Here is a 23,831-nt window from a genome sequence, read left to right as displayed (position 1 = left end):
ATGGTCGTGAACCATGTACGGACAGCACACTCACTCCGTTTATACCAGCTGTCTTGAGAGGGATTCTTCTCCTCTTTGGTGACTCTCCTTTCCTATGCTAAGGGCTTTCTAGCCAACTTTGGAGAAATCTGCTTTTACTTGAGGAGCGTAGGCGAGGTTATATTGATGTAGAAAAACTCTCTGATCTTTAGTTCTAAATACACTACGTTCTCCCCTACTCATACGGAGGAAGGAGTCATCATCTGGACCTGCACTCTGACCAATGCCCTTGATGAGGTAGCTCCATTAGTGCTTAAACTCAAACCTAAGACAAAGGTTTCTCCCTGGCTTTCACCGGTTATTAGATCCCATAGACTACAACAACTACGCCGGATTGAATAGCAATGGAGAAAATTTTGCACCAACGATTTGCTATGTCTCTTAACTATCCTCGTATTGTTCTTTGATACAAGAAACTAAATGTTCCTATTATACTACACGTATCCATGATAATCCCAAAGAGCTTTTTAAGATAGCAAAACAATCAGCTCCTTCTATACATACTCCAATAGGCTCTTCTGCGAATCTACATTCTAATAATTTTCTAGATCATTTAGAAAACAAAATCAACACTCATTTCTGCCTTTTCTTCTGTTCCCAAGTGGACCTCTTCCTCTATCACTAACTCTGAACCATTCTGGATCAAATTTGACTCTACTTCAATTTTAGAACTCAAACAAGTGATCTCTAACTTGAATCCGTCCTACTGTGCATTGAATCTCTGCAATGTCTCAAAGCATCTTTGATGTTCTTAATTATTAATACCTTCTATCAAATCTCTAATTAATCTTTCACTATCCAAAGGAGTTTTTCCAAAATCTCTTAAGAAAACTTTGGTTAAACCTCTTTAAAAAGAAATCTAGTCTTGATCCATCAGATTTAAACAACTATTGGCTCATTTCTTCACTGCCTTTTCTAGCCAAACTGAGTGAAAGTGTTGTCCTCATTCAACTAACTAACTTTGTTGAATCCCATTAGGTATTCGATCCTTATCAATTTGGCTTTAGAAAGTCACTTAGTGCTGAACTTCTTTCATCATCCTTAACAGATACTTTCAGAAGAGTTCTTGATTCAGGTAATACATATATTTTAATTTCTCTGGACATCACTGCAGCTTTTGACACAATCAACCACTCCATCTTGCTCCATCGCCTATGTGATTATGGTATCAATGGCGTAGTTCTTCAATGGTTTCTCTCCTACCTATCAGACCATTTTCAGCATGTTTAATATGATCATAAATACTCTCCTTGGTCGTAAGTTTCTACTGGTTTGCTTCAAGGGTCAGCTTTTTCTGTGATCCTTTTTAACATCTATTTAGCACCCCTCTGTAAGATTCTGGCTAGTCTGTGTGATGGATATAAACTTTATGCAGACGACATACAATTTTTTGTTTGAGTCCGCCCCTCTTGGAACGATACTGTTGAATTGATTAATCTATGCCAATCTTCCATCAATCATTGGCTGTTTTTCAATAAGCTATCTTTAAACATCTCCAAAACACAATGTATTCCGATTCAACACATCCATTCCAAGATTTTGCTATCTTCAATTTCTATTGAAAATACCTCTTTTTCATGAAACACTCCAATATGCAACCTTGGCATACTAATAGATCCTCTACTATCTTTCCGCCCTCATGTTAAAAACACACCACTGATCTCCGTCTAGAACCATCCTTACACAACTTTAAAAAAGGCATCAAGACATGGCTTTTCAAACAGGCTTACCCAGGATACTAACCAAACCTAGACAAGGCCCACCCTGCCTCGCAGAACTCGCCTTACAATATATTTATGTATGTAGCTAGCTCAGTTACTTTATGTACTCTCCCAATGATGTAAATATAGTAAGTTTCTATAGCTATTTTGGTCACTCACCACTTTCTCCTCTTTACTTCATTTCAGTATTCTACTCTTAGTCCCTCTCATTCCCAGCCCTTCTTTTCTCCCCTTTTCATGCCTGCTCCCCTCGCCCCCCCCCCCCCCATTAAATGTAATTTTCCTTTCTTTGAGTTAATTGTAAACTGGCGTGATGTGTTCTACGAATGTCGGTATATTAAAAGTTCATAAATAAATCAAAGTCTGGATTCTTCAAACTGAGAATCTTTTGTGGTCTAACATCTTTTGGAAAAATCTGGATTTTCAAACAATAGTTCAAGCTTCTATTCTCCTCTACTAGGTCTTCCTGCAGTAACTCAAACCCTTATAACCACTGCTCAATGTAACTGCGCGTCTTATTTCCGGAAACAAAAAAAGACAGAATCATATCACTCCCGTCCTGATGGATTTCCAATGGTTAGTTACCCATCAGTAAACGTATTAGAGTACAAAATCGCAGCCATTACCTATAAATTGATTTCTGACTTGGTTTCTTCATGGGGCAATGCTTTATTACATCTATATTGCCCCACCTGTCAGCTTCATTCTTCTCAAACAGGCCTTCACCATTCCATGCCAGGCTGTGTACAACCAGGGGCAGTGCTTTTTCTGTCATGGCATCTATTTTGAGGAACTCTTTTCCAGTTGAACTGCATTTAGCAGACAGTTTAAAGATCTTCAAATCCTTATTAAAAACATGGCTGTTTAAGCAAGCTTTCTACTAAACTACAGCACTATTGTAAGTATCTCCTGATTCAGCTACTGCCTGTCCATGTTCAAGTTTATTTATTGATATATATATATATATATATATATATATGTGTAATGTATACTTATTTTATGTATGTTTTATGCTGTACATCACCTAGTTTTTTTTTAGATTAATACATTTAAATAAAAGATAAAGCTATATGTTTGCTCACCTCTGCATATTCCCCTTCCTACAAATACATGAGAAATGTGCATATACTGAGTCTCCACGATTTGCAAATTTCTCTACCTGAAAGCACAACTGGCTGAGGGGGCCCCAGGACAAGTTTGGGAAGTCTTGGGTTAAAAGATAGGTAACAAGGAGTAGAATGAAGTGGTCAGTATTTCTAAAGGAGAGGAAAAAAACCATATTGGACTGCAGTACCATGAGGATCTGATTTGGGACCGGTAGTGTTTTAATAATCTGTAAAAGGGAGCAAAAGTAAGGTGGCCAAATTTGCTGATTGAACTACTTGGAGAAAAAATGTTCAAACAGAAGCAGACTAAGAACCGGCAGAAAAACCTTGCCAGACATCTAAATAGTAGATGAAATTGAATAAGGATACGTACAAAGTAATGCACATAGAGAACAATAATCCTATCTATAGGTCACCATGGTGGGGGTTGTCATATTGAAATCACCACCCAGGCAAAAAGAGCTCAGCGTCCTTCTGGCCATTGAAATCTCCAGCTCCGTGTGCTTTGGAAGTCAAAAAGCAAATAGATTATTAGGAATTATTCGGAGAGTAATGAGAAACTTTACCTCCCTCCCATGTCCTGCGGTGCTGGCACAAGGCTCAGCCTGCCTTTGGGGGTCTTGTGCATGGAACTGTGAGCATTTCTGAGAAATCAGCCTTGGAGGTTCTGGATTTCACATTTCTCTACCTACAAGCCTAAATTTAGTCTCCATAATCTCCCCTGTTGTACTTTCCCAAGTTGTTGATACTCACAACAGCTGCCTGCTCTCCATCAGTCTAACATCCTGAGGTCCACTCTTATTGCACCAGGCAGGTAACTTACCAAGCAATCCTCATGCCCACCCGCTATCTATATTCCTAATGAGCGAATTATCAACTGCAACTGTAGTCCTAACCTCTCTCTCCTGCGCATATACCCTTTGAAGCACATCCTCGCTGTGAGAGGATAAAGGCAGCAACTGATGGGCAGGTTCTAGTTACAGGATCACTTTCTGCTGCACAAAGGTGACAGTCTCCTTCCAGGTGACCTTGATCTTCCAAAACAGCACCGGGGCTGCCAGAGTGGAACTGGGATCCTTCTACTACACTCAGACCCTGAAAGTCTCCCCTGTATACCTCAGCTCCTACAGGTCTGCTGTTCTGGGCTCCAGAGAACAGATTTGTTCTTTGCCAGTCAGGAGCTTTTTTTTCACTGGGTGCCACGTGTATGATTATCTACCTGTTGGGATGAGGTTGTATGTGAGCACCCTGTGCAAAATACAGCATAGCTCCCATCTTTATTCTGGATCTCAAACAACTAAACATCATTAAGAAGCAAAAGTTATTTAAAAAGTACCTATACTTAAATCTGCTTTAAGTGTGTTTTATATTAGCTGGTCAATGACCTGCAATTGGACTAAAATTAGTCAAATCTCAAAGCAGGGTTAACAATGTGATAAAACCCCCACTTGACACTTATTGGGGTAACAGTCTATATAATCAAAAGGTTACTGGCACAGAGATAGTGAGTGAGAACCCAACACCACTGATTACTTGCCCAGAAACCAACTCTCACACCTTCTCAGAGCAAAGCACACAAGATTAATTCAAACTCACAAATACTTTTCCAGCACCCACACATACAGGCTTAATTCAAACTCACAAACTACTTTCCTAGCATACACAGTAATAGTGCAAACCTCAACATTATTTTGTAAGCTTTAAACACAAACTCTCTCCAGCAAGCCAATACTCAAGTCCTGCTCTCAAATCAGCAAATGCCACTTCAGGCATCTGCTTCACTATGGTGAGGCTTGGAGTTAGGTATAGTATTAAAAGATGGAAAAAGCCTCAGGAATGTGCATCTCTGCCAACATGATTGCACCTGGAAAACTCAGCACTGGGCTATTTAGAAGACACAAAACACCTGGGCAACCTAATAGTCTCATTCTTACACAATCAGTTTTATTCAGAATGAAAGGTGGGTGAGATGATCAGGAAGGAATGTGTTGTGTATAAAAATAGGTCATGTACAAGACTTGCTCTCCGTAAGAGAAAGGCTTCCCATGAGCATATGAAAGCGTGACGGGCCATAAACCTACCGCGGGTGCCACTATACAGTCTGCATTGAAGAGTCCCAGAAATGCCCAGCCACTATCACCCTCTACTGCCTTGCAATATAGTGATGATCTCCTCAAGGACTTTATTAGAAGTACCTTAACAACTCATTTAAGGCTTGATTGACTGAGGCTCGTCTTCCATGCCAGGTTTATGGAGTAAAAAGCTTGCCAATCACATTTTTAAGATGCCGATTAAAAGAGCCTTGCCAATGGCCAGGGCAGGGCAGGCTCCTGTGGACCGCTCAAGCCTGACTTTCAGAGAGAGGCGTTAAAAATGTCTCCTGCACAAATCTTATCTGCTACCGTCCTCCCTCTGTAAGCTCTTCCCCAGTTTTTTACTCTAGGTATGAGCTTGTAAGGTAAGCGCAGCATGTTATTTCAGTAGGCAGTAACACACAGTGCAAGGATCTCACTACACAGCACACACCCCTGCTGCAAGGTGAGATACAAGACCAGAGGCAGCATGTCAAAACCCTTTTTAAAAAGGAAGGGGTGTATTATCTCACTTACTAAACATCCTGCAACCAAAATTCAGGCAGCGCCACCTTTAAAATTAACAGGGATCTCTTAAACCCTCCTCTGTTTTGTACAGCTGTCTCCACTGAAATCTCGGCCTGCAGCAAGGGCATCAGTCACTGCTAAAGCTGTCCCAGTGCAAAGGTCACGGGATGGTGCCTCAAATCAGAAAAAGGCTGAATTTTGTTTTCTCAGTTGAAAAAAAGAAAATTAAATTTAAAGGCCCTCATTCCTACCCCCTAGCAAGCAGTAAGGTAACCTGCTCACCTCCTGCCTCCCCCTTCAGATACTGAAGCATTTTAAGGGACTCTCAAATAAACACAGACTGTCCTACAGGCTGGAGGGGTGCCAGTGTATTGTTGTAGCTTGTCAACGTGGTGATGACGTGAGCAACATATACAAAAAATGCGTTTCGTTATAGTACTACTAAACATTTTGGGAAACGTGGAAAAAAAGAGATTGGAGTCCTTGCTTTGGAAGGCCGCTGTCCGGCTGGTGAAGGCCATGGTTTGGGGGGGGATGGCAGAAGGTCCTCCTCTCTCCTTACGTGGTATGGGCGAGTGCACCAGCTCCCTGGCCAAAACCGAACCCTTTCGGCCCAAAGTTCTTGGCGTAGCACGCTGGAAAGGGGCAGAAGAAGAAGAGAGCGTTAACCGCAGCGGTTCAGGGCTTCTGGCAGAGATGAACACTTCTGCCTGTTTTTTCCCCCCCCCCCCCCCCCCCCCCAATTTCAACTCGCCACTGTTTTGATGTGATTTCTTTTTCTAGCACTCTGACTGACACAGAACCTGTTACCAGTGTTTCCCATAATCCTTTCCCCACCTCCGGTATTTCACTGTCAGACACAGTCATCCCACACTCCCCAGATCAAGAGATTGTATTGGACGCCAGTTATCTCAGGTTGGGGCATACTGGTATAGAAATGGCTGCTCTATTTTATTTTAAATTTTAACACCTTTTATATGCTGCATAATCCTATAGGCAATTTACAAAAATGAAAAAACATGCATAATTTACATAAGTCAACCTATGGTTTGTTTTTAAAGGCCACTCTTCTTAGGGGTGAAGCACCTGACTGACAAAGTACTGGGGAGCCAGTCCGACATGACTGGGGTTTTTTGGCTCTTCTGTTTAACACCAAGAAGCACCCCAGAATGCTTCCTCACCAGAAATAAAAATATGGACCTTAAGGTCCCCAATATTCAAAAGAGAGGGTATGGAATTAATGCACATTCCATTCTTCAAACAAACAGGGGATGGTCTATCACATGTTTAAACACCCTTGGTGGAAATGTCATCCCTAAATACAAGTACTTCTGATCAGCACCAGTCATCTCACCCAGGGCTCCAATACATCAGTCAAGCATGCAGCCACCGCTGGGGTGGACAGTCAGGCTACCTGTTTCTACTCTTAAGCTGTCATACAGCTTCCAAGGATGTTGCTGTCCTTAGAAAGACTAGACAGTGGGACAGGAAAGGACATAAAGTGACCTTTCCGAGGTCACACAGAAGGTGATGAAGCTCAAATCCAAAAAGCTCCAATGGGGAAATTCATTGCTCTGATCACTAGACCACAACTCCTCCTTCCATTTCTAAACAATAAAATCAAGAGAGGCTTATTAGCCAGCGAGGAGAGTTAGTGCATATGTAAAAACAATAGGTCCAAGGTGCCTTCCCTAAAGAGCTTAGTCTGATTTTGGAGTGCCCAGGAGTTATGAAACAGGGAATGGTTGAGATGGGACTGGGGAAGCTAAGTCTTCGAGTCCCATAGCTTTGTGCTTTCGCCACAAGCCTTCCTGGGCTGTAAATACTTTTGCTTGCATGTTGATCTCTCAGTACTGACCTTTACAGTAGATTTCACCATCTTTGTCGGCCAGGGTGGTGGACTCCAAGCCTTTGCCACACTTGGCGCACCGGAAGCAAGACTTGTGCCAGGACTGGTGAGAGAGAGGGAGGAGAGGAGATACAGGGATGAGTGAACCACAAGCTCTTGTTTAATCTGAACAGAAGAACAAGGGGCCCAGACTTCAAGCTGCTGATCAACCAAGGACTTTAACTTTGCATTTGCGCCTTGTTCCACGACATTTGAGACAGGCTAAGCCAGTCCTGCTTTTATGCCCATTGCATCTATGGGCTTGTATTACCACTCCAGTGTGCCATTGCCAGCCATACGTCCATAAGTCCCCCAAACAGGCCCTTTGGATTGGGCAGTTCAGGGCTTAAGCAGACTGATGGGATCTCATTGGTCATAACAATGTGCTTCTGGCTGGATTAAGTTCTTATCAACTTAAAATCTTGACAAACTCAGCAGTGGTTCTCAACCTGGTCCTCGTGTGCTCCCCTAGCCAGTCTGGTTGTCAAGAAATCTGCAATGAATATGCATGAGAGAAATTTGCATACAGTGGGAAGCAGTGCATGTAAATTTGTTTCATGTATATTTATGTGGGGGAGGGCACTTGAGGGTGGGGTTGAGAACCACTGGAATTGGGTGTTGGGTGCAGCCTGGGACATGGGTCAATGTCGGTCACTTGCTGGTAGTCTAGTGCGATACAACAGTTACCTGTCTTTGCATCCGCTGGAGAGCACTGGGTGCTCCCTGTCTGTGTAAGCAACACATGCAGACTCTGAACAGCTGAATAAATCTAATTAAATGTAACTCCTGCACCTCTTCTTTTTATGCTGGTTGACAGTAGAACAAGGCCAAAAGGGAATGGGGATGGGTGGAAGCTGTCTAGAGTCACTAAAATTCTGAAATGCAGGACAGAGAGACTGGATGGACATTGCACCATTACAAGAAGCATGGAGACTCATTCTAAGCCTTCCTTGCATCAGTTCATTGTGGCCCCCACCCTTCAAAGCTTGACCTTTCCACAGACCTCCCTGCAGACTGGCTGCCGTCAGCCATGACATTTCTCCACTGGTTTTACTGCCTCCCTGACCTTTTGGGAATGGCTTGCAATTGCAGAACCAGTGGAAAATGCACAACATTGGACAAAGGTCACTGCAGAGCAGGGTGGATATAAGCTTCATTGTTTGTACAATTAGGACATTTATTTCTTACTGCATCAGTGGGTTATAGCCAGAAGGGTAGAGCAAAGTCACCATTCTTCAATGGGAAATCTATGACAGCTCTTTATTTGAGCTACATAAAGGCCTAGAATTGATTTCATGAAGCAACTGAGAGACCATCCAAACAAAATAATGCAGCAGTACCAGAGACTCCCATTTGAACGAAGCAGAGCGTGAGCCTCGCTTATCCAGCCAGTTCCACCATTACCAGGACTCTCTGGATTAGTAGGAAAATACTGCACAGTCACCACTGACAGGTCAATATACAAAGCCTTTGGGCACATAACAGAGTTACGTTTGCAAAGGCTAAGCAGTGAATGCATAAAAAGCTTTTACCCAGTGAGCACACAAGTCTGGTCAGAAAACCAGCCGGCATATTTGTGCCTAAGTCCTGCTGAATATCCAGGGAATTTGTGCCTAAGTCCTGCTGAATATCCAGGGAAAGTTACACTAGCCAGGCATTTGGCAGCTAAGACACAAGGAGGCCATGATGGGACCGACTCCTGTAGAGGAGGCACTTTCCTGCTTGGGTGGTGAGGGATAACGCAGGGGCAGAGAAGAAGCAGCAGACACTGGGCACCCAGCAAGCACGGGGAGGGGCTGCAGAGCGACCCGGTTTCTGGAAGGAGACAATTTTGCCAGGTTCTAATTTTTGGACTTGTGTCCCCCGGCATTGTGGGGATTTGTAGACCCTGTTCCTTCCTTTAGGAAATCTCTGCACGGTTGGCACCAGAATGCGTTGGCAGGTGGGCATCAAAAAGCCAGGGCATGGGCCACTTGGCAGCTCTGGTAGGAGATGAATGTGCCAGCAACAGACTGCAGCTCTGATCAAGAGGCCCACGGCTCTTCAGAGTTAGCACCGAGGGAAGGAGACAGAGAACCCAAGAAAGGGAAAGGAGATGGATAATCCAGGGGCATGAGCAAGGAGGGATTATAGAAGATGAGAAATAAGTGAGAGATGACAGGAAACTGAAGGAAGGGATAAGATATAGGCAGATGGAAGGAGGGGGAAGGGGCACAGTAGGAAGACACAGGCAGGCAGATGAGGACAAGGACAGCAGAAAAGGAGGAGTGCAGGAGAAACCAAAAAAAGAGAAATGCCAATAGGAGGAAGAGGACGGCCAGCAGGGCTGATTGACATCTCAATGAAAACCAGAGGGTGCGCAGGATAGGTCTTCCAGTGGTGGGAAGCCGATCGCCAAGCGGCTAACCCTGGCCACAAGTGCCTAGGCTTGGTTAGCCTAGCAGACAGTAGCTGCTCCAGCCCACCCCAGCAGAGCGACTGGTCTTACCTTTCCCGCCCCGATCACTTTCTCCGCCGCGTAGACCGACTTTCCACAGCGAGGGCAGCAATCTGCTCCGCCCACTTTCTGCGCCATCTTTGAGGTGTTGGGGTTGTTGGTGGGCTGGTGGCCTGGCGCTCTGTGGGAGTTGCAGTTACAGGGCAGCGCGTTAATAACCAGGGCCATGGCAGAACCAATACCACCCAGGGCAGCTTCCCACTGCTGCGCAAAGCCAGTGCCCCCTGGGTCGATTCTGTACTGGACATTCTTTGGACCTAATTTTGGTTTTATTTTGAGTTATACTCGCTTTTCAGCGCGGATTACGTTCGGGTACTGGAAGTATTTGCCTGTCCCCAGGGGGCTTCCAATCTAAGTTTGCACCTGAGGCAATGGAGGGTAAAGTGACTTGGCCAAGGTCACAAGGAGCGGCAGTGGGATTTGAACCCTGGTTTCCCTGGGTCAAGGCCCGCTGCTCCTGCACGCTCTCGTTTGGTGGCTTTTTAGTAAGTGCCACTAGAGCGCACAGGTCAGTGCAGACCTTGTTTTCTTTTGCTAAAAGCAATATTCTCCGTTGCTACCTGGAGTCCCTGTTCAGTCCAAGGCCATTAAAACATTCAATCTCCCCAGATACCCCCCATCCCTCTGCTCACCATACGTTGCTAAATTACTTTTTTGGACTGTTTAACTCTCTCCAGCCCAGATCCGGTATAACTGTGATCCATTTTCAGCTCTCGCCTTTACAAACGTGTTAAGTAGATGGAGGTGCGATACGAATGCTCTCTTGAGTTATGGCCATTCCTGATGGCCTTGTTAATTTAAACGCTGGGCTTCCTGACCTCCTGTTAACTTGCAGTCATCAGCCCACCCTTCCCAACAGGACTTTGACTAGGGCTTTGCCCTATGCATTCTGCTGTTCTCTCTAGGCCAAGATGCACTAAAAGGGGTTTTCCCCCCTATTATGGGGCAAGTGCCCTTCTGCACTTAGAAAGATGATAAGAGAGGGGTCACTTACTCTTCCGTCCTGATGCCCAGGCTCTCTCCCTTGTCCATGCTCAGGGTCCCCGCTCCTTGCCCGTACCCATAGCCCTTCGGCCCGTACTTCTTTCCGTAGCAGGACTTGCAGTAGATTTCTTCCCCGTGCACTGCCACGGTGGTGCTGTCCAGATTCTTTTTGCAGACCACTGGGAGGAGGAAAGAAAAGGCCAGAGCCATATTAATGACCCTTAGACAGGACAGGAGAGGATGCAACAGAGGAGTATATTATTCTCTTATGGGTTAATGCCTCCCAGGAGACATCTCTCGTACTCCGTGTCCCGTCAGCCAGGTCCTAGATACAGATCAATGGACCGGATGACTTCTTGTCGTTTTCCAGTCTCCTTCCCTCCCTCATCACCACGAGCGCGTGGCTTTAAAGAAGAAGTAGTGTCTTAGTCCAGCTGGCGCCAGAGTTCCTAATAACCCGCATGACAGCAAATCGATATGGAACCAAGGGCTTGGTGCCCATTTGGTGGAAGGTTGGCATCCAGTCAGGTGCTCAGCACCCAGACCGAAACCCCTGCAAAACTAAATAGACAAACTCAAGTTAGGTCCCTGCAACGGCACTTTGGACGACAGCTAGCCCAAATGGCTACTGTTTGCCCTGTCATTTGTTAGAACGCATTTCTTGTTGCCCTTCTCTGCAAGCTGAGCCTGAACGAGGCAGCACCCAACAGCAGGCCGCCTGGGGCAATGCTCCTCCCCACCAGCCGCACTCTCCAGCCCAAATAAGGGGCTGCTGCTAGTGCCAAGTCTGACTTCAGAACTTCTTGGGTAGCTCTTTCCTTTCCTGGTCTGTACATTCAAGACACTCCCACATCAGATGGCTGGAATTTTTGTGGTTGAAAAGAAGGCAGAGGAAAAAAAAACAAAACAAAAACCCACAAAAGTTAAATGCTTCTGGCAAAGCAAAGTTCAGCAGATCTGCATGTGCGTAAGTGCTAGTAAGCGGGCGGCCAGTTCTGTAAGACTGGCAGGAGTACAAAGCGACAGCATAAACTGTTTATACAGGTTTAGAAACTCACTCTAATATCTAATAAGATATATGACAAATGCTTATGCTATGGATGTGACCGGTCACTACAGACGCCGCAGCATTACCAGGCCTGGCGGCAATGACCCCCGCATGGTGGCCATGGTCAGTGGTTTCTGGCCGATTAATGCACGGCACATGCCCAGCTCCGGCCTGGATGAAACCAAGTGGACGTCCGTCGTCTCGCTCCGGCGTGTTCTGGCCGTGCACCGGGAAGGGCACGGCCCAGAAACTGCGACTCTGCGAGCACCGTAAGGCAGGCTCCTCCATGCCTCCTGGCAGGTGTTTGCAGAAACCCAGAGGGCTCAAACGTCTGAGTGAATACCATTGGGCTGCCCGGCGAGATTTTTTTTTTTTTATCCCCCTGTACAGAACATAAGTAAACCGGCGTGCACAAGCTGCGGACCCCAATTCCTTCGGAAAGAGGGTTTGGTTGGGGGTGGGGCTACTATGATGGTACAGGGCCCCCCCCTCCCCCATAAATGTGGGGCCCAGGGCAGGTGCCCATATTCACAGCCATCCTCCTCCCACCCCCTCCCCCAGGGTGGCACTGCCACCCCCCCTGACATGAAAGTGGGGGGGGGGGGGGGAGGAAGGAGGAATTAAGGGTAGATGAAGGAGTTGGAGGGGCGTTGGCCATTTTAAAATTATTATTATTTTTTTTTTTACCAAGTTGGCCGCTCTTAGTGTGAGAGTGTACGATGCATCCAGAACCGGGCGCTCACCAGCTGTAGCAGTGAATTTCACTACCGATTTACTCTGCCCCAGGGCTCTGCTCGTAAGTAACGAAGGCTTCCTATCAGGAACAAACGAAGCAGGGATCACCGCAGAATTAGAGCAGCCCCAGCTAAAACATGAAATAGCCACAGCTTCAATTTTTTTGGTAAATTGAAGATCATTAGAAATTCATGAAGAACTAAGCTGAGATGAATTCCACATTTTTTTGGAGCATAAACAGCTAAAAGCTGTCTGCCGAGTGCTCTGCAAGCAAGCAAGCCTCTGAAACCGGCGGAGCTACCAACAGGGCCGCTAGGTTCATGTCCCTAAAAAGAGGGGGGGAGTCAACTAAATATTGAAGCTCCCCCCCCCCCCCCACCACCGTCACTGACATTTAAAAATTAAACAAATGAAGCAAGCCGTGGCAGGCACGCAGTCTTAAAGTGGGTGTTGCATGGTCCAACGAGTGGTTTCGCTGCCGTGTCCTGCAGTGATTGCAGGCGTTTTAAATGGCAAATTAGGCAGGCCTGGAGGTTGCTGAAGCAGGAATTAAAATAGTCAAATTTGCCTTCTCTATGTACGACTTACGTGATTTATGGCTTAGATGTGATGACTAAAAAGCAAGGGTGCACATTCTGGGAGATCTGATCTCCTGGAGAAAAGGGAAGAATCCAATAAAACTGCTACATTTGAAGCCGAGTGAGAACTTCAGGGAATTTCCTGCTATTCCCATTAATGCAGAATTTCCGCTGGAGACCCCCAGCGTCGAGGTTTAATGACGGGATCTGGGGCTCAGTCTGGCGCGAGATAACCATCGTCACACTGTTGGAAGAGCTACTGCCTTTGGGAACGTGCCGGCCTGCCCAGGGCCGGCTGTTGCCACGGCTCTGGGCGGCCAAGCCCGGGATACTCACGGCACAGGAAGCAGGACTTGTGGAAGCTGTTCCCCTCACACTGCACCTCCTCGGCAAAGTAGACCGTCTTCTGGCAAACGCCGCACTTCTTACCTCCGCCCCAGTTCGGCATCCTGGGGATTTAAAAAAAAAAAGGGAGAGTGTCAGAGCAGAAAAAAAAAAAAAAGCAAGCGCATCAGGAGAAGGAAGCAAAACAGGGAATGGAAGAAAGGGGAAAAAAAAAAGCAAACAGAAAAAGAGCGATGCGAGAGCGAAGCGTGGCCCTGGCTAACAACGCCCATCAGGGGCCTTCAGCAGGAGAGGCACTGCCTTCACACACAAGCGAAGGATGCGACGATAGGACAATCAGCCCTGCCGCGATATCACCAGAGAGACGGCGCGGCGCTGAAGGCTGCACGGGGTCTCGCTCGCTGTACTCTGGGGCACTTTTCTCGTTTTTTTTTTCCCAGGGCTTCTAAGAAGACGTGCATAGACAGAAACACAGAAATCTCAAAGATTTATACTTAACCAGATTATTCGAAGAATAAAAAAAAAACCCAAAAAAACCAAAAAGTCCTTCATTACCCACAAGATTAAGCTCCGTTTGAAGAGTCTGTCATGATTGGTTAACGTATCCACTTTAACTCACTCCCATATATTAGTTCATGGTCCATGGCATCCTCAACATGCCTAAATGTGAAGTTACAGGGCTATGATGACTGCATGGTGAAATGTGCATTTCAACTGAAACCTGGGTCCATTTCAGGATGTGCGTGCATAGTAGATAGCAGCAGATAAGAGACCAATTGGCCCACTCAGGCAGCAGCAGTAGACATGTCCCACCTGCAGAAATGTGAGTGCTCTGGGACATCACTCCTTTTCCATCTGTCCTGCTTAGATGAATTCCCATACTAAACCTAACCGCCAGCTTGCTTGTCCCTGCTCTTACCACCAAGACGGGTAATCTACCCAGCATCCAAAGAGTAGGGAGGCCGCTACCCAAGCATCCGGGCAGCTGGACAGTGCCCGGCCACCACCTGACTGGGTTCTGGGGAGCTGTAGCCTGCTGGTGCCACTCAGGCCACCCCATGACCTGTTTGTACTTCCTTGTATTCTTGGTTCTTGAGGGAGCAAAGGGTGGGCTGTTTTGAAATATTCCACCATTTCCCCAACCAGTGTGCCATGTACAGATACAGCTAAGGGTTCCTTACCTATTCGGATATTGAGCCAATTACCCTAACACAAGCTTATCAAAATCTCCATCATATATGTGCAGCGTGTTAGTTTATATGCACTTTTTATTAGAGCTGTGTGCAGGGTAGTCTTAGTACTAGAATAGTTAGGGGTGCTGCAGGGCAGGATCGAGGTGCATTGGCAAAGATGGTGGTGGATCTCATTACTGTAGGCTATGCTGCCGGATAGGATCAAGGTGAATTAGGTTTCAGTGCTGATCTCCGTGTGTGCTGCTGAAATATCTCTTCCCATCACATCTGTCTGTGGCCTGTGATCAGGTGGAAGGAACGAGCACAAATATGTCCATAAAAGACCGGAGGCAGCCCTGGCGCTTCCCTGCTGGTGAAATGCTGGCCGCCCTCCGCTGTGGCTCTATAAGGACTGCGCTCTGCTCCCAGCTGGCCTTTCCTTGGATTTTTAATTTTGCCTGTTTTCCTCTCTGTCTCCTTTCCAGGCCACTCCCTCTTTGCTAACTCATGCCAATCTGTAGCAGCCTGTTGCCTTAAAAGGACACTGCTAGTCCCCTGCAGGTTGGAAGGCAGGCTTGGGAGGGGCCGGCATTTCCTACAAAGGAGCAGGCGGCTGCAGAGCTGCATTTTCTCATGATGCCCTCAGCTGACTGACAGCAGCTACCTCATGCCTTACTGTTTAATAAATCCTTCAGGGACAGAAAAAAAAGATACCACAGTTCAGCTTTACGTAGACCCTGGATGCGGAAGCTAGTATGGGTTAAAAAAAGGTGACCACTGTGCCTTCCCAAAAAGCCTATTTGGGCTTTGCAGACCGGCACCTCAGCCCTCAGTGCATTGGATTCTGAGAGAGGGGAGGTTCCAGGCATCACTGTTGGGCAATGCCTACAGACCCCAGGGAAACGCTCCAGGGGCTCAACATCCCCGTGGGGTTTGGGGTTTGTGCCACTCTTGACCTGGCATTTCTAGCAGAGGCGCTGCCTCATACGTTTGGATTTTTATTCAGAGACCTGAATTGGAAGAGGGGGGCTAACACAGAGTGGTGGATGATCATGATCCCACGGTGCCTCAATCTTGGCATGGTAGGACTTAAAGGCAAATGTAGGGTTCATCAGAATTAACTTCTGCGAAGCAAAATGTTAGAGGCGGCCATTGGCATCGGTGTCCCCAGTTCAAATGTCAATTGCTAAGTTCAGCAAGAAATAACCAGCTGTACCAGGTACCTTACACATCTGTAAGCCTTAACCAGGCTAATACAATTCACCAGTCAAGGAGCATTATTTGTGTTTGTAGTGGGTCAACATTATACTATGGTTTGTACTGATACTCATTAAACTGACAGACTGACACCTTCAAGAATTCACTGTCCCCAACCTCTATGTCCTCCTCCCACAGTCAATATTTACAGCTGCATAGCTGTAAGGAACCTTCCCTTTCATTCTCAGTCTAGGTTTCCCATTGCATGATCAAAAATGAGTCAATATATCTTAGGAGGGTCCACCAAAGTTATGGGTGTTTTTTGCTGAAAATAAATTCCTTGATAAAGGAACTGCAAGGAATGTGGCCATTGAGATGTCATCGCTGAAGTCCAAGGGCAAGAAGGAAGACTGTTACCACAGTAGAGGCAACTACCGTACTGCATAAGATACTCTGAAGGCTCAGGTTATCCACGGTAAGGCTGACCCCGTCCTGTACGTAGGAAAATCAGAACTACCGGTAGGGTAGACACGAGACTGGATTAGCCTGTCTCTTTCTAAGCTCACCCTATGGAAGAGGATTTCACTTCTCATCCTTAGTCCGCAAAGGGAACCCAAGTTGCTGGCAGTCTTCTGGGATGCGAGAAAGTGAAACATGTTTTCGTTCTCCACCCCGTTTCTTCTGAAAGGGTTCATTGGAAAAAAAAAAAAAAAAAAAAAACCGAGCTGGTTAACAGCATCCCCTTCTTTGGATGTGACTGCAAATCCCATGATTTGGGGCAGCATCCTGCAGAAGTTATAGCCCATCACGTGGTTACTGGAGCCACGTGGGGCTACTCAACAGCACCCCACAGAACAGGAGTCGCTCGAGGCGACTGGTGCCGTAACCCATTAAACGAGATGTCAGTTTCTCCGCAAACTTGCAAAGAGCGCGTTCAGGTCTGGCCGCAGCAGCGAGCTTGGAAGACAATCCAGTCAGTCACATGGCATCCAGAAGAGAAAAGGGTTCAATAGCCTGGAGGAGCTTGGTGGTCCAGCGGCAGCGCTCTGCTGCCACAAGGAAGGCCCGAGCTAAATTCTCTCTGGGCCAGCCAGGGCTGAGGATCCTGCAGAGCTAGGGTTCACAGCTTCATGGGGGGGGGGGGGGGGTGAAGGAAGACCCAGTCACTGCTCACCGAGGCGACACACACAATGGGTTCTGGGTGGGACCTCGGAACATAGCTGGGGAGGAAACAAAAGTCCTGTTGATGTGTGCCAAGTCCCAATTAAAGGATAATTTCAGAGTTCAGGAAGCCTGTCCCTTACTAAACAGGGAAGGGATTGTATTAAAGGGTGACAACTTTGTCTGCAATAAAGACTGGTCCAATCTTGCACATCCCCTTTGCGAGTGCAATGAAAGATCACTTCTAGTAGAGGCGCGCAGACCCCCCTTATAGGGAACGTGCCAGTCAGAAGCAAATTAGAAACCTCCTTTGGATGAGGAAGGAAAGAGTGACATTCTCCCTGGAGTATGAAGGAAAAGAAAGACACTTCAGCCTACTGGAGGAACTCAGAGCCTGCCAAGTACGGAACTTGCAGTCCTCGGCCAGGCCAGTTCAGGACCTAGAAGTACACTTCCTTTGGGATACTGAGTAGCTCACAGGCAGGCGTGCTTGGGAAGGAAGAAAACGTCCCTGAGTATTTCAGAGGCGAGTGGAAGCTAGCACTCTTCTAGGGGCAACAGGTTTGGTTGGAGGTCAGTGCAGATTATGCTATAGGAAAGGAAAGACTCAACTCAAACTGCATCTACCTAGAACCAGAGAAAGGACGGCAGAAAAGGACCAAATGGTCCACCCAGTCTGCCCAGCAAGCTTATGCCAGTATCTGCTGCGCTGTGCAGGTCACCCCCATGCTTATCAGTTTCCCAGACCGGAAAAGACAGGGCCCTTGGAGGCTGTTTGAATCCAATTTCCCTTAACTCTTGCCGTAGAAGCAGAGCTGGAGCTGCATCAAAAATATCAGGCTTAGTGATCAAGGGCAGTAAGCACCGCATCAGCAAGTTACCCCCATGTTTATTTGTTCCCCAAACCATAAAGGTCGGGGTCCTCATTGGATGGTGTCTGAATCCAGTTCCCCTTTTCCTACTGCCATAGAAGCAGAGAGCAATGATGGAGTTAAGCCTTGATACTGGTATTTGTTAAGGGTAGTAGTAACTGCCACACCAGCAAGTTACCCCCAGTTACCCCCATACACTCTTTTCTTTAGTTCCATCCTCTAACATTTTAGGGATCCACAGTATTTATCCCACGCCCCTTTGAATTCCTTCACCACCTCCTCTGGAAGGGCGTTCCAGGCATTCACCATCCTCTCTGTGAAGAAATATTTCCTAATGTTGGTTCTAAGTCGTCCTCCCTGGAGTTTCATTTCATGACCCCTAGTTCTACAGATTTCTTTTCAACAGAAAAGGTTTGACATTTGTGCATCATTAAAACCTTTCAGGTATCTGAAGGTCTGTATCCTTTCTTCCAGGGTTTACATATTCAGATCCTTCAGCCTCTCCCCATAAGCCTTCCAATGCTGACCCCTTACCATTTTGGTTGCTCTTCTTTGGACTACCTCCATCCTGTCTCTGGCCCTTTTGAGATATGGGCACCAGTACTGAACGCAGTACTTCAGGTGAGGCCTCACCAAGGACCTATACAAGGGCATTATCACCTCTTTTTTTTCTTACTGGTTATTCCTCTATGCAGCCCAGCATTCTTCTGGCTTTAGCTATTGCCTCATCACATTGCTTCAGATCGCTAGACACCATCACCCCAAGGTCCCTCTCCCACTCTGTGCACATCGGTCTTTCACCACCCATCACATACAGCTCTTTTGGATTTCCGCATCCCAGATGCAGGACTCTGCACTTCTTGGCACTGAATCCCAGCTGCCAAATCTTAGACCACTCTTCAAGCTTTCTTAAATCACTTTATTTTCTCTACTCCTTCAGACATGTCCACTCTGTTGCAGATCTTAGTATCTGACAATAGACAAACTTTACCTTCCATCCTTCCGCAATAATCGGTCACAAAGATATTGAACATAATCTGTCCCGACACTGACCCCTGTGGCACTCCACTTATCACCATTCTTACTTCAGAGAGGGTTCCATTTACCATCGCAAGCTGCCTCCTATCAGTCAACCAGTTTGCAATCCACGCTGCTACCTTGGCACCCACTCCCAAGCTTCTCATTTTGTTCACGAGTCTCCTATGCGGGACCGTATCAAAAGCTTTAGTAAAATCCAGGTAAATCACATCGAGCGCTCTTCCCTGATCCAATTCTCTAGTCACCCAATCAGATTTGTCTGACAGGACCTACCCCTGGCGAGTCCATGCTGCCTCGGGTCCAGCAACTCACTTATTCAGTCGTAAATAAGATTTTATCTACAGAATACCTCAAGTGAAAAGAGAATTTCTTTTGGGAGCAGCAATCCAGCATGCTGGTTTATTTTTTTTTTATATCTGCCGGGGTTAATCCTGAGTGTCTTCCCTTCACTTTGAGGACCCTCATGGACAGGAACACCTACACTTGCCTCATTATAAAATGAGGAGGGGCTACAAAAGTTAATTTTTATCCTTTTCTGGGCCTATATGGTTGTATTTTTGTTCTGTATAGTCCAGGGGCGGCCAACGTAGGATCTCAAGAGCCGCAAACAGGCTGGTTGGTCATGAATCTGCATGAGCTATATTTGACTACAATGGAGGCAGTGAATGCAGATCTCTCTCCTACATATTTCTTGTGGATATCCTGAAAACCAGACTTGTATTTGTGACTTTTGACAAGCGGAGTTGACCACCTCAGGTTTCTTCTTAAGGTGTATTTCGCCATCACCTGTTCTTTCTATGCTATGCTGCAGATAGCAGCAGGACCGCCCGCCTCGGTGACCCCCATTCCCGATATCTGTCAGCAGCGAGTTTTCCTGCTGTTATCTTTTGATTGGAGCAGGGCCACGTTTGGCAGCCTGATATAACATAGGGTAACTACTAACTGCAGCCTCTCACACACTGTAAGTCAAAGCTTTCATGTAACCTATGCTGTGTCTGTGCTTTAAAAAAAAGCAACAAAAAACCAAACCATACTGCAGCATGCTACTGTTTTAACAATACTGTAGAGAAAAACTCAGCTCACAAAATACTGAAGCCACCAGTCTCTAATCCATGAGTGGAAGCTTTCACAAAGTGGTGGTTGGTACAGAATGAATGCATTCCAGGCTCTCTCTGGTACCTATCAAGAAGCCACAGGTGAGGCTGTTACTCAAATGGCACATTAAGGCATGCATGGAGGCTACCAAAAGTGTATTTTATGGGCCCAGCCACAATCCTTTAAATGGAATGCATACCCTCTGAGAAAATGAGGCTGGAATAGGGTGGTGATATAGATGGCTTTTTAAAATTTTATTTAAAGATTCCTTTTACAATGCACTTAGGGGAGCAGCCATGCGAGTTACAGGATCCGATTAGTCCACAGTGGCTGTAAAGCCACCAGCGACCTCAAACGCTCTTACAGGCACCCATGGGATGCCAGTGTGGGCAATCTCACCCGAGACTATCCCAAGCATGGTGCCTCCTCTGAGCCTGCCTCTCAGTGCTGGAGGGGACACAGGTTGGCCGCCTCTTAGCTAAATCAGGCCAAGCTCTGGAGGTCAACCTCCCCTTTCTCATTACCAAGGCCCAGAGCTCCTTCCTTTCCAGCACACAGGAAGCCCTGCAGGCAATGGAAAACTTCTGGCAGTCACTTTACAGCTTTGCAAAATGTTGCCAAGGAGGGGAGGGAATAGCTGAGTGGATAATTAAATGGCCTTACCAACCGGGATACATTGTTTATGCATGGATGTTGACTGTGTTGAGAGAGATCAGGATAAAGGCTCATTATCTGACCACCCCACAAGCATCTATCCCACCATAATTTACAGTCTGGCATTCTTTACAAAAGGACAGAAAGCAATTTGTAGAGATGTTTAAAAAAACCCAAAAAACAATACACGATGCCGAAGGATGAGGCACAGTGCTCTGCCCCCTTCCCACCCTATAATAACAGACTCATCCCACAGCACTGTGCCCTTTCCTTCCCCATGTGAAGGAAGTTAACCTGAAAACTAAAATCAAGGCATGTATTTAGTCCAATAAAAAGGCATTGCCCTATATCTTATGTTATGTGTACAAAACGCATAACATAAGTCATGCTATCCTGGGTCAGACCAAGGGTCTATCAAGCCTAGTATCCTGTTTCCAATAGTGACCAATCCAAGTCACAAGTACTCCAACATTAAATAGATCCCATGGTGGGAACAAGAACACTATTCCCTATTGATTAAACAGTTAATGACTTCTCCTCCAGGAACTTATCCAAACCTTTTTTTAAACCCAGTTATACTAAATGCCTTAATCACATCCTCTGGCAATGAATTCCAGAGCTTAATTGTGCATTCTGTGAAAAAGAATTTTCTGATTTGTTTTAAATGTGCTATTTGCTAACTTCATAGAGTGCCCCCTAATCCTTGTGTTATCCTAAAGAGTAAATAACAGATTCACATTACTAGTTCCTTTCATGATTTTGTAGATCTTTATCATATCCTCCCTCAGCTATCTCTTCTGCAAGCTGAGCAGCCTTAACCTCTTTAGCCTTTCTTCATAGGGAGGTTGTTTCATGCCCTTTATCATTTTGATTGCCCTTCTCTGTACCTTCTCTAATGCAACTCTCTCTTTTTTTGAGATGTGGCAACCAGAACTGCACAAGATATTCAAGGTGTGGTTTCACCATGAAGTGATGCAGAGACATTATGACATCCTCTGTTTTAATTTGCCATTCCCTTCCTAATATTCTGTTTGCTTTTTTTGAGCACTGCAGTAGACTGAGTTGACAATTTCAAAAATATAAACTACGTTGCCTCGATCTCTTTCCTGGGTGGCAACTCCTAAGATAGAACCTAACATTGTGTAACTACACCATGGGTTATTTTTCCCTATATGCATCACTTTGCACTTGTCTACGTTAAATTTAATCTGCCATTTGGAAGCCCAATCTTCCAGTCTCACAAGGTCCTCCTGCAATTTATCACAATCCGCTTGTGATTTAACTACTCTGCAAATTTTGTGTCATTCCCAAATTTGATCATCTCCCTTGTTGCACCCTTTTCCAGATCATTTTTACATATATTAGAAAGCACCAAAATACAGATTCCTGAGGCACTCTACTGTGAAAACTTGACCATTTAATCCTACTCCCTGTTTCCTGTCTTTTAACCAATTTGCAATCCACAAAAGATCATCACCACCTATCCCATGACTTTTTAGTTTTATAAGAAGCCTCTCACGAGGGACTGTGTCAAACACCTTCTGAAAATCCAGAAGACACCAGCTTCATTGTTGACTTATGTTTTCATGCATTCAAATGGACTTGCATAGCAACTGCACTATTCCATGCCCTACTGCAAAACATTTTGCTGCAGGAAGTGTCCTCCTTCTACAGCCCCTCAGAAGTGCATAAGCTGCAGGCCAGCATTCAGCCACTGCTAGCCAGCCCCTAATGGGGAGAGCTAGGGAAATAGAATTGGGGCACAGACGTAAGGAGTCAGCCCAAACTTCCAGGCAGGGTCAGTGACAAGAGACTGGCTTTGAACCCAGCGGTTCCTAACCACCTAAGCCCTTCCCCGGAACCACACCTGCCTTCTTTAGAGGGGGGGGGGGGGGCACTCTGTTTCCTCCATCTGTAGCTTTACCCGCATTGCCCTTGCTAGCTCAGGGCCTTGTCCCTTGGAGGTGAGGCTGCCTGTTCATTCCTGTAGGACAGTTAAAAAAAAAACTTGCACCTGAGAGCACACCCCCTGCCCTTCCCAGTACTGTAGGAAGAGGCACTGGAGCCTCATTGTCCTCCCCACCCCTCCTCGGAATAAGTTTTCAATTTCTCCTCTCCGCCGATTCCTACAGGGCAGAGCTGTTTCCCGTGGGACTACAGATCCCAGAAGTCAATGGGGACAGAAGTTTGAAAAGACTACTAAAGCTACTGAATTGTGTCAGGCTGTTCTCCCCTCCCCCCGGCCCTGCTCCACCCAAGCAGTGAGAGAGAGAAAGAGACTCAAAACTCTGCCATGCGGGGCTCGCCCTTCCTGCCCGGGAGGGTCCCCCCTGCAGCAGCTCTTGGGTGCTCACCTCATCCCCTGGGTGCTCGTGCACCCTCCTGTGCGGTGATTTCACATCCCCGAGCAGTTTGAGAAGTTTCTTCCTACGCCTCGTCCCCCAGGCCGGCCGAGCAGGTGGATCCAGTCCCGGTTTTACCCCGCTGCACGGCCGGATTCCAGAGCCGCCGCTCTCCCTGGGGCATAACCCGGACTGGACCCATGGGCTGACCTGAACCATCCGCCCGCCGCCTCCCCTCCCTTTCTGGCAGGTACCTTCCTGCCCCGGGTGGGGCCTCCCTTACCTGCTCGGCTGCTGCGGGGTGGCCCCTGACTCCTTGGCTGGACCGGGCTGCCGTCGGCGTTCCTCGCCCAGATTTCTCAAGGCTGGCTCTTGGGTGGATTGTTTTTGAGCTCCTGGGGAGGAGGCGGATCCTGCACTGAAACCACTATTGTGATTGAAAGGAGGCGAAAAAAAAACCCAAAAACCCAACCCACCCCAGAAAGGCCAGCGAGCATTTTGCACGCAGCACACAAGCAGCGGTTAGCAGAGGCTGATGTCACATTTCCCAATTACAGATGTTTAACCCCAGCCGTAAAACGCGAAGGCTCTGCAGAGGGAGCCCCTGCCTGTTACTACTATTAAACATGTTGCCATGGTGTACCCAGCGCTGTACAGTCACACGCTCCCTGGCGCTTGGACGCAATTCAAAGGGTTCTTGGGTTAATATCAGTAAATCCATGACTGAAGATTAGATTACAGGTTCCAGACTCAAAGTGG

At 46.6% G+C, this 23,831-nt stretch overlaps 1 protein-coding gene across 1 annotated transcript; it reads right to left on the bottom strand.

The window, feature by feature from the left end:
- Positions 1 to 4,785: 4,785 nt before the first annotated feature.
- Positions 4,786 to 23,510, bottom strand: CSRP1 (cysteine and glycine rich protein 1). The gene is made up of 6 exons (XM_029572547.1): positions 23,356 to 23,510; positions 13,533 to 13,645; positions 10,846 to 11,014; positions 9,843 to 9,972; positions 7,325 to 7,418; positions 4,786 to 6,101 (listed from the first exon to the last, which is right to left on the bottom strand). The coding sequence occupies exons 2-6, from the start codon at positions 13,642 to 13,644 to the stop codon at positions 6,025 to 6,027; spliced, it is 582 nt and encodes a 193-aa protein (XP_029428407.1). The 5' UTR covers position 13,645; positions 23,356 to 23,510; the 3' UTR covers positions 4,786 to 6,024.
- Positions 23,511 to 23,831: the final 321 nt, after the last annotated feature.

The sequence above is a fragment of the Rhinatrema bivittatum genome, chromosome 12 (assembly GCF_901001135.1).
Source record: "Rhinatrema bivittatum chromosome 12, aRhiBiv1.1, whole genome shotgun sequence".
Lineage (NCBI taxonomy): Eukaryota > Metazoa > Chordata > Amphibia > Gymnophiona > Rhinatrematidae > Rhinatrema > Rhinatrema bivittatum.
This window is presented reverse-complemented; position numbering and strand designations above follow the sequence as displayed.

Bases quoted from the DNA above. Each gene is read 5' to 3' on its own strand.
- CSRP1 (XM_029572547.1), bottom strand. From the start codon at position 13,644: ATGCCGAACTGGGGCGGAGGTAAGAAGTGCGGCGTTTGCCAGAAGACG. The intron at 9,973-10,845 runs GTAAGTGACCCC...CAACTCCCACAG, and splicing joins CTGGGCATCAGGACGGAAGA to AGCGCCAGGCCACCAGCCCA. The intron at 6,102-7,324 runs GTCAGTACTGAG...GCCCCTTTCCAG, and splicing joins TGGTGAAATCTACTGTAAAG to CGTGCTACGCCAAGAACTTT.